The 11,416-nt window shown below is 44.1% G+C and overlaps 1 protein-coding gene across 1 annotated transcript in view; it reads right to left on the reverse strand.

Moving 5' to 3' along the window:
• XKR5 (XK related 5) overlaps positions 1-7,279 on the reverse strand; it is a 32,978-nt gene extending 25,699 nt beyond the window's left edge. The window contains exons 1-2 of the mRNA XM_004390822.3: positions 7,220-7,279; positions 4,387-4,570 (exon numbers count right to left, since the gene is read on the reverse strand). Coding sequence (XP_004390879.1) covers positions 4,387-4,570; positions 7,220-7,277 — 242 coding nt within the window. The 5' untranslated portion in view covers positions 7,278-7,279. The remainder of the gene's footprint in view (positions 1-4,386; positions 4,571-7,219) is intronic.
• Positions 7,280-11,416: the final 4,137 nt, after the last annotated feature.

Raw genomic sequence — 11,416 nt, forward strand, 5'->3', positions numbered from 1 at the left:
TTCCTAAGTATTTTATCTTTTTAGGGGCTATTGAAAATGGTATTGTTTTCCTGATTTCCTTTTCATCGTTCTCCTTATTGGTGTATAGGAATCCAAATGATTACAAAAAACACATTTTGCTGTCACTTGCTAAACAGCAGACTCTTTAGACTTGGTGTTTCTCCACTCAGTAGTAAACAGCAAGATGGGCAACTGGAACTCAGTCCACATAAAAAGTGATTAACATGGAAAATATCTGACTCACACGCCTGATGGACGTCATGACTTCACCTTCCTGCCACAAGGAACAGCGCCCGCGTCCGACGCTCCATGTCTGCAGTAGCAGCAGGTACCATGGCAAACGCTCCTCTGCTCAGGCACTCCGCGACAAGAGCTCTAGAAGTCTTTTTTGCAGACTCTTTGGGATTTTCTGTATTTAGGAACATGTCATCCACAAACAGAGATAATTTTATTTCTTCTTTTCCAATCTGGATGCCTTTTACTTCTTTTTTTGGATGGCTATTTAAATACAGATTGCTGGGCCCTGATTCCAGAGTTTCCAATTAAACAGGTGTGTTTAGAGAATTATGAGAAGTTTGTTGTAATGGGATATAGGTCAGGAATAGGGCTTGAGAATTTGCATTTTTAACAAGCTCCCAGGTGATGATAATGATGATGCTGGTCCAGGGGCCACATATCCGCAGTTATTCCCAAAGGTACTCCTCTGTACTCTTACAACACTTTGTGTATCATTCTTTTTGTCCTGATCTCACTGCTTACAGTTTTCTTCTCAATTCAGTCTCAGAGACTGCAACTTAATCATGTGTATCTGCAGTCCCTTCTGCCACAGAGAAGTTTACTAACTGTAAACAAGTAAATATGAGCATATTGAGCTGTGTCAATGACAGTTTAAGCTTTCTAGCTGCATTAAGAACTCCATATACTATAAATTGAAGCTTGGAGACAGGTTCAATTAACCAAAATTAGATCTTTGGAATTAAGTTTCTCAGTAAGCTTTTTCTTCATTAATAGCTTAAGTAAAAATCCAAACATAACCACTACAAATATAATAGTTTATTATAGGCCCACAACTTGAAGAACACTAGATTCTTCTACCATTTTAACACTTGTTGGTGATGTTAGAGCTGAGTTAGCAAGCAGCTCAAGATTTGGGCTGTGGCTGTATTGGAATAAGGGCTCCATTTTCCCCACATCCTCATCAACATTTGTTATTTTCTGTTTTATTTTTTATCTTAGCCATCCTAGTGGGAGTGAAATGGTATCTCATTGCGGTTTTGATATTAAATCTATGCCCTGGTGGCACAGTGGTTAAGAGTTTGGCTGTCAACCAAAAGGTCGGCAGTTTGAATCCACCAGCCACTCCTTGGAAACCCTACAGAGCTGTTCTACTCTTTCCTATTGGGTTACTATGAGTTGGAAACAACTTGATGGCAACAGGTTATACCCGTCTAGGCTGGGCTTATTTTACACACTTTTAAACATCACCTCAACTTTCCTTTTAAGTAACTATTTAACTTCTCCTTTAAACTCAGATAATGCTGAGGATGAGATTAGTTAGGTGTTTTTCTATCACCTCATACTGGGTTTCCAAATGGATTTACAGACTTAAAAAAACAAATTACAAAGATGTTCTAACATATAACATTAGAGTGCAGACATAAAAATCAAAGAGAAAAAAAGTAACTGACTTTGCTTAAGCAAGTAGTAACTAATGTCAGATTCTTTTGACTACAGTCAGATTCAAATCAATACAGTAATATAGAACGTATTATTTGGAATTTAAAAAATACATTTATGAATTAAGTCCCTGAATTTTTTATAAGCTACTTTACCTCAAAAGGTTTGTATTTTATAGTTTTTTTCTGTTAGTAGCATCTTCCGAGTCATGTTATGAAGTCAAAGCAGTCCATTCTGCCACAAGTCAGGGCTCTGCAAAACACAACTATTTGGCTCCTCCTACAGGCGCTTTTCCTGAACTGCAATTTGCTGAAATGCTGCCGCTACCATGAGGGACACAAAGATAAATAAAACAAAAACAAAAACTCCTGGCCATGGAGTCGATTTTGATTCATAGTGACCCTAAAGGACAGAGAAAAACTGACCCAGAGGATTTCCAAGGCCGTAAATCTTCACGGAAGCAGACTGCCATATCTGTCTTGCAAAGCAGCTGGCAGGCCGCTGGCCTACCCGTTAGCAGCCAAGTGCTTAACCACTGCGCCACCAGGGCTCCTCATGAAGAGAAACAAGTCTTTCCAGACTTATTGTAGATCTTCTCTAAGGACAACCGGTGAAGACGCTGTTCACTACGTTACCCAGTGTTTCTTTGTGAGAAACCACTGCGCCGGTTTGAGGATGAGGAGGAGATAACGCTGCTTTCTAGCTTAACTTTCAAAGCTGCTTCTGCCCTTAAGGAAGCAGATTTTGTTTTGTTTTGTTTATTTTTAATCTCATAAACATTGCAAATATCGTAGCTTCTTATGTTTCCCTATTTGCACCGGCTGTTAGAAAACTTAGAGCCAAATTTGTATTCTACCTCTATTAAGTGTCCATTCTGGCTTTATCTTGTTTTGTAACCATTTTTGTTTCTTTCCTTGGCTTTTCTCAGTTACTTATCTTCCTTTTAAATTGCATGCATATTTTTCAGTCACCTTATTTTTTTAAAATAAGAACAGATATAGATGACTAGTTTTTTCCCTAATTTTTAATTCTCATGTCCCTCTTCACTTATCCAATTTTTTTATATATACCAGAAAATTATGGCATAATAAAGAAGGCTTTGAAGGAGAATGGGGAAGAAAATCCTGGGTCCACTGTCAAACACCAGCCGTATAAATTTAGACAAGTCATTGCTTATGGACCTCACTCTTCATCTCTACAGCAAGACGCTGGATGAGACGGGCCTGAGGTTCCTCACAGAGCCTCGGAAGGCAAATGTTTCTGACAGTTACTAAGCATGCATCTCTCAAGTGATTGATATTTACTCAACTCTTTTTTGGAGTTGTGAGATGTATGCCTAAAGTAAATTCACTATTTCAACAGGCTGTCTTTCCTCGAGGTCACATACTTTGTGAACTACAATGCACTAGCTGTTCCCTGCAGGGAACTTCAAAAGCAAACAAAGACCCACAGTCTCAATTGTTTTATTATTATGCTGGGCTGAGTGGAGGGCTGATATGAAAATGGTAGGTAATGCTCAGTAGAGGCCAGATGATGGGCTCTAATCCTTTATGAGTCCACTGAAAAGGCATTTCTTTGCTCCCTACCCAGCATTAAGAGTCCTATCTTTTCAGAGGAACCCAAACTGCTTGAACACAAGGCCCAGCTCGGGACAAACTGCTGCGATTCCAAGTGTGGTTTTGGTGCCCTTAAAGATCTAGGGTTCCAACTCTGAGGGGCCAAATGAAATTCAGGGGTGGCTTCTTGATTTCTTTATCAGCCACATTTGCCACCTCCTACCTGAGATCTCCTCTGGGTGGGAAGGGAATTATCCTTTCTTGAGACTGATTCTGTACATAGGGCCCACACCTCAAACCCAGAAGAGAAATCAGAAAACTCATCTCAGCTCCTACAAAGGTACTGGGACTAGCCTGAAGGCATCAACCATCAAGAAGAGAGGGCAGCACAGCCCAGAGATCTGAAACCTGGCAAGGACTTCCTGAATACCTGGCGGTCCTCAGCGTCTAGTGAACACTTGAGCTGTAAGGCCTCACTGATCTGATCCCTGAATTTCTCTCTCTTCTTTTGTTCCTATGAACTCTCTGGGATTATGAGGCAGCTGAGAGCTGAAGTTTGCCATTTATGTAAACTCACTGCCACATCTCTCCTGACACTCCTTGTATCCAGGGTATTCCAAGTAAAAATAATGACTAGGACCATCCCTGTCTTCTTTTTGTGGAAAAAACCGGTATTGGATCCAAAATGGCTTCTTCCCATAACAAAGGCTAGTTGCAAATGTGACCAGGCCAACACCACTGTCTAGTCTGAGGTTAAATCTTCCTTCTACCTTCCTTAACTAAGGTCACAGGTGTTTAAATGGAACTGCCTTAAGTGAGTCGCCTCGTACGGCTCTGAAGTCGACCAACGAATCTGAACAGCAGGAAGACAGAATTTGGCTGCAGACAAGAAAGAGCCTCCTAAAGGTCACAGCTGCGTCTGGAAGAAACTCTATGATGTTAGAGATGCTCAGGGAAGTACAGGCTGGAAGAGAGGATGCAGATATCAGAGCAGAGCTTAAATGTGGTAACTTCTGACATTCTCCCAGCTCTGAACTTTCACGTCTCTAAGGATAAACATACACACAGAAGAACCCTTCTACGCACTTATGAAACCACGCTTCCCAACACAATCTTCGGGACTCGGAGGTGAAGGGGTGCCGCCCGTTCTTACCGTTTCCAAACACCAAGTTGTAGGAGGTGCACAATCACCAAAGAGCAATGGCCTTGATGTCCGTCTGCTCGAAACCATAGATAACTCAGGCCCTGGACCAAGAAGCCGGGCAGTAGGACAGAGAAGGCCAGTGATGCCCAAAGAAGCTGTCCTGTCATGAAGTAATAAACCATGGTGCAGAGGCCTGGAGGACAAAAAGGATAGATGAGCCGGGGTATTGGAAGGTTAACCAATACTAAGTCCCTACCGCCAGCAGGGATGTCTGCTAAGTGCAGCACCTGAGTCAGCAGGAGCCAGCTGGAAATCTACACTCAAGAAGTTTAATGAAAGCTCTAGGGCGTCCCAGGACACTCAAAAGATGAGACACCACGGTCCATAAAAAGGGGCTGTCAGATATTACAACAAAATATGGCAAGTCATCTAGAACCTAGAATGTGCTCAAAAATGTTAAGCCTACTCTCCTGGGACTCTTTTATTTTTGATGATAATGGCATTGCTCTAAGGAGCCCTGGTGACACAGTGGTTAAGCATTCAGCTGCTAACCAGGTGGTCAGGGATTTGAACTCAGCAGCTGCTCAGCGGAGAAAGATGTGGCAGTCTGCTTCCCCCAAAATTTATAGCCTTGGAAACCCTACTCTGTCCTATTGGGTCGCTATGGGTCGGAATCAACTCACTGGCAACGGGTTTGGGTTTTTCTTGTTAGCTGCCATCGGCTCCGACTCATGGCAACCTTATGTATAACAGAACAAGACAGTGCCCCGTCCTGTGCCATTTCTGTGCTTGCTGGTATATTTGGATTCATTTTCGCAGCTATTATGTCCATCCATTTCATTGGTTTTCCCTGGTTTCATTGGCCCTCTACCAAACATGTCTTTTACTAACGAATGGTCTTTCCTAAGGACTTGTCTATATTGGGCACTATTTTGTTGTGATCCATACCGTTTTCATTGGCTAATTTTCTGAAGTAGATCGCCAGGCCTTTCTTCCTAGTCTGTCTTAGCCTGCAAGCTCCGCTAAAACCTGTTTATCATAGGTGATCCTGCTGGTATTTGAAATACTGGTGGCATAGCTTCCAGCATTAGAGCAACGCACAAGTCATTGTAGTACAACCGACAGACAACTGGTGGCTTGATGATGGTAAGGCAGAGAAATGGAATGGAAAGAGACAAATTAGTTTAGGATTTGCACTCCCCAGTCAATAACTATATTGAGCTGTTACTACATGCCAGCATCTGTGCTATGTGCTTGACATGTATTAGCACAGTTCTTTCTTTGAGGTAGGTATTTTCTCTCTATTTTTCAAAAGGGGGACCTTATTGTCTGTGTAACTTTGGGCCTTAGGAACAATAAAATGGTGGTACCATCTACTTCTGGGGATTGTTACAAGAATGACAATAGAGACTGATGTTTTGTGTCTTGCCCACCACTCGCTGGCACATGAATACACAGTGACTGTTTTATAATAGTATATTTTTTGTGTTTTTCTGATATTAACGTTTAAAAATGGATGCTGGGCACGAACTGTGAATTTTAGCGTAAACGGAGAGCATTATCCCAACGACACAGATAAAAACCCTACCGCTCTGAGTAGAGAGAGTCAGAGCTTTTGAACAGCCATTTCTTGGTCCCAAGGTTTCTTACCCAGCGCCAACCACCTCGAGCTTCCCGCCACACACTTAAAACAAACTAGGGCTTCACTTACACAGGAAAGCCTCTGGGGAAGTAACCACCTCTGAACAGGCTGAGGAATGTTAAAGACAGGGCTGCCCTGGCTGGAAGGGAAGGAGAGGCTATCGTGCGAGAGACGCACCAGAGGTAGGCGTCTTAGCCCTTCCCGACCCAGGTGATATACCCAGGAGAGCTTTACAACTAATTTAACACCAGCTCCTCCTTCTGTGTGGGTAATGCCAACGCTGCCCTTCCAGTCCTTGAAAAAGCGCGGCGGGGAACTGGAGGGGACAGTCGTGTGAACAACGAACACAGTTAACCCTGGAGAGGCGGAAGTTGCTCCAAGGAGCCCCGCTGGGGTCCTCAAGTGCGTGCGCGTTGGGGAGAGCGGCACAGAGCCCTGGGCGTCCTTGATGCTGGAGCTTTCTGAAAGTACCTCCCTCAACTCCCCTGGCCAATGGCCAACCCCGCTTCGGAAGACAAGTTGGCAGGAAGCCTGGCGGAAGTGGGCGGAGGCACCCCTCTCGGGCACTGAAAGAAACAAGTTCAAACTAGAAGGGCGCTAAAAACTGTTGCCATCTTGCTTCGCTTCCGCTTTCTGGGACTGGTCCCCACGCGAGACAGGGGTGTCTCCCAGCAAAGAGCTTCCTGCCCTATTTTAAACTCCGACGCGCCAGTCATCTCCTCCAGAGCCGCGGCTGATTAGTAACGTCCGTTCTCCCCGTCCCCCCGACCCCAAAGCGGCAGGTCAGGAAGGACCACCGCGGCCCTTCCACACTACTGAGCCTCGCCGGCTGGGAGGGAGAGGATAGCCAGAGGTGCACCCCAGTCCCGTGCTCAGCAAGTCTTGCACCTGCAGCCCTTTGCTAAGCAAGCTCAGGAGGGTTTTCTGGAAGGCAGAGCGTGAAGAACGTTCCTCAGTCTCGGGGGGCTAGGGCTGGCACCGCGTGGGGATCATGCATTCGTGGGGATCCACCAAGTAGCCGGCAGGCATGCTTGGCAAGCTGGTCTGCGTGCTATCATCTCTCAGGCACAGGATTGGGGAGGCTGCGTGCTCGGGCCAGGGATGGCGTTTGCGCCCCTGGGCGCCGGAGCATGGGGTGTTAATGTCGGAGAGGTGAGCAGGGACTCGCGCCCCCACACCTCGAGCCGTGCCCGGACTCACGCGCGCTCTGCTCGGCCGCCAGCAGCAGGGCGGAGAACCCCAGGAACCCCGCGTGCATCCTCCGCGCTCTGCAGCGCCGCCCGCGCCCCGCGCTCGCGCGGCCCCCGCCCCTTCCTCTTTCCCCGGGCCGAAGGCGGGAGGTTTCCGGCGAGGGGGCCTAATGGCAGGAGAAACTTCTGTTCGAGCCGCCCTGCGCGCCGCGTGTGGTTCTGGATTATGGCAAATTGCTTCCGGGGGGAGGGAGGGATGGCAGCAGCGGATTTTTGTGGTGCGAAGGGAGGAAGTACAGCACAGATTGGACCTCAGTATGGGCAGAAGCCTTTTTCTGTGTGTTCTCTACCCTCAGGGGCCCTGCGATAGTACTAACGTTACAAGACACGTTAGTCACGTGCTGGTTAAACCGTTCACAGCCTCTGGGCCGGCTGAAAGGCATTCTGGTTAGCTACTGTTCAGTGTGTGTCTGTATATGGAGCTGGATTAGAACACAGGCATAGTTTGTTTTATTGCGCTTGTCTTTATTGCGCTTTGCAGATACTGCTTGTTTTATAAATTGAAGATTTGTGGCAACCCTGCATCCAGCAAGTCTGTCGGTGCTGTTTTCCCAACAGCATGTGCTCACTTCCGTCTCTGTGTCACATTTGGGTAATTCTCGGAATATTTCAAACTTTATTATTATAGTATCTGTTATGGTGATCTGTGGTCAGTGATCTTTGATATTACTATTGTAATGGTTTTGGGGCACCGCTAACCACATCCATGGAAGAGGGTGAACTTGATCGATAAATGTGTGTCTTCTGACTGCTCCCTTCCCCGCCTCTCTCCCTCTCCTGGGGCTTTCCTATTCCCTGAGACATGACAATATTGAAATTAGGCCAGTTGGTAACCCTACAGTGGCCTCTGAGTGTTCAAGTGAAAGGAAGAGTAGGTCTCTCGCTTTAAATCAGAAGCTAGAAATGATTAAGCTCAGTGAGGAAGGCATGTTGAAAGCCGACACAGGCCGAAAGCTAGGCTTCTCGTGCGGAACAGTTAGCCAAGTTGTGAATGCAAAGGAAAAGTTCTTGAAGGAAATTAGAAGTGCTGCTCCAGTGAATACACAAATGATAAGAAAGCGAAACAGCCTTATTGCTGATGTGGAGAAAGCTTTAGTGGTCTGGACAGAAGAGCAAACCAGCAACAACATTCCCTTAAGCCAAAGCCTAATCCAGAGCAAGGCCCTAACTCCCTTCAATTCTATGAAGGCTGAGAGAGGTGAGGAAGCTGCCGAAGAAAAGTTTGAAGCCAGCAGAGGTGGTTCGTGAGGTTTAAGGAGATAAGCCATTTCTGTAACAGAGAAGTGCAAGGTGAAGCAGCAAGTGCTGATGTAGAAGATGCAGCAAGTCATCCAGAATATCTAGCTAAGATAATTGATGAAGGTGGCCACACTAAACAACAGATTTTCAGTGTAGACAAAACAGCCTTATGTTGGAGGAAGATGCCATCTAGGACTTTCACAGCTAGAGAGAAGTCATGCCTGACTTCAGAGCTTCAACCGACAGGCTGACTGTCTTGTTAGGGGCTAATGCAGCTGGTGACTTTAAATTAAAGCCTATGCTCATTTACCGTTCTGAAAATCCTAGGACCCGTAAGAATTATGCTAGATCTACTCTGCCTGTGCTCTGTAAGTGCAACAGCAAAGCCTGGATGACAGCACATCTGTTTACGACATGGTTTACTGAATATTTTAAACCCACTGTTGAAATCTACTTCTCAGAAAAAAGATTCATTTCAAAATATTACTGCTCATTGACAATACACCTGGTCACCCAAGAGCTCTGATGGAAATGTACAAGGAGATTAATGTTGTTTTCATGCCTGCTAACACAACATCCATTCTGAATCCCATAGATCAAGGAGCAATTTCGACTGTCAACTCTCACTATTTAAGAAATACGTTTTGTAAGGCTATAGCTGTCATACTTAGTGATTCCTTCTGATGGATCTGGGAAAAGTACATTGAAAACCTCCTGGAAAGGATTCACCATTCTAGGTGTCATTAAGAACATTTGTGATTCACGGGAGGAGGTCAAAATATCAACATTAACAGGAGTTTGGAAGAAGTTGATTCCAACCCTCATGGATGACTTTGAGAGGTTCAAGACTTCAGTGGAGGAAGTAACTGCAGCTGTGGTGGAAATAGCAAGAGAACTAGAATTAGAAGTGGAGCCTGAAGATGAGACTGAATTGCTCCAATCTCACGTTAAAACTTTTAACGGGTGAGGAGTTGCTTCTCACAGATGAGCACAGAAAGTGGTTTCTTGAGATGGAATCAGCTCCTGGTGAAAATGCTGTGAACATTGTTGAAATGACAGCAAAGGATTTAGAATATTACACAAACTTAGTTGATAAAGCAGTGACAGGGTTTGAGAAGATTGACTCCAATTTTGAAAGAAGTTCTACTGTGGGTAAAATACTATAAAACAGCATTGCATGCTACAGAGAAACAAAGTATTTTTTAATTAAAGTGTGTATTTTTTTAGACATAAATGCTATTGCACACTTAATAAACTACAGTATAGTGTAAACCTAACTTTTATATGCACTGGGAAACCAAAAAATTAGTGTGACTTTCTTTATTGCGATATTTGCTTTATTGTGGTGGTTTGGAACTGAACCTGAAATATCTCTGAGGTATGCCTGTAGTTAATTGACCTTTTCTAAATCTTACAGTTATGTGGCCAGGAAAATATAGGGAATGTTAACTGGCATCTTAATATGCATCTTAACCCACAAATCCATCCTGATCATTGTCCTCACAAAATCTTTTTTCCAATGTGCTTGAGGGTTAAACAAGGCCCCAGTGTGCAGTAAGTGTAAAACTGTACCCCTGTAGACCTTCTCTCAGGATTTTTTTTAAAGAACAAGTGATATTTAGGCAAGTAACAGCAACAAAAATCCAGGTAGCAGGTGGGAACCTATAAAATTGTTACTATTAGATTTACATTTACTAAAACTGAGAAGTCAGAACATATTTGGTTCTTCCCTACAGTTTTTTGTTTTTGATAATATCTTATTGAGTTTTTGGTGAAAGCTTTCACAGCAAGTTAGGTTCCCGTTTGACAATTTCCACACAAATTGTGCAGCGACATTAGTAACATTTATCACAATGTGTCAACATTCTCTGTAACTGTGTTCCATTTGTTCCCTTTCCAGTACTCTAGCTTCCCTGCCCCCTTATCTTCTCATCTTTGCTTTTGAGTAATTGTTGACCTTTTGGTCTCATACTGATGGTTTTTAAGTAGGGCACCAATCTTACGGGTAATATCCTTTATTTTATACGTCACCCTACTATTTCTCTTAAAGGTGATCTCAGGGAATAGGCTGAATTCTAGGTTTAAAGAGTGTCTCGGGGTGATAGTCTCAGGGAGTCCTCTGTTCTCTACTGTTCTGGTTTGTCTGGCTTTTTTTTTTTAAATAAGAATTTGAGCTCTGCTCTGTATTTTTTTCCCATTCTATCTGGGACCAACTATTGTGACCCTGCTCAGAATGATCATTGGTGGTAGCTGGGCACCATCTAGTTTTTCTGGGCTCAGGGTAGATAAGGTTGTGGCTCATGTAGACTTGTTTCTTTTATACACTTTTGGTTACCTTCTTACTGTTTTGCTCCTGGCAAGTAGAGACCCGTAGTTGTGTCTTAGATGGCCTCTTGAAAGCCTTTAAGACCCAGATGCTACTCACTTCGCTAGGGTGCAGATCATGATTTTTGTGAACTGTGTTATGCCAAATGACTGAGTTATCCCATGAGACTATGGTCCTAAGCCTTCAAACGCAGAAAACCAGTGTTGGAAAGTGTTTGGTTATATCTGAGTATCCATATTTGTGTCTTCAAGGGAATATATGTACCTGCACCCACGTATTTTTATTTACACATACCTATAGATACTCTATCTGTTCTCACCTATGTACACACCTATACCTACCCATATACCCATTTGCATGTACCCATCCGTATGTGCTCAAACACTTGTTTTTACTTTGGTTGTGCTGTGCTCACTACATCCACATTTGGTGTCACTTTTCCTATCACCAAAAATAACAAGTCTGTACAATCCAAAGCGCACTTTCCCCTCTCCACGCCACCTCCCCCCAGTCCCCTGGTAACCACTAATGAACATTGGTCTCTCTCTCTATATCTATTCTTGTCTTCTTGTAAAAGTGGAA

Source organism: Trichechus manatus, unplaced genomic scaffold, assembly GCF_000243295.1.
Source record: "Trichechus manatus latirostris isolate Lorelei unplaced genomic scaffold, TriManLat1.0 scaffold00330, whole genome shotgun sequence".
Classification (NCBI taxonomy): Eukaryota; Metazoa; Chordata; class Mammalia; order Sirenia; family Trichechidae; genus Trichechus; species Trichechus manatus.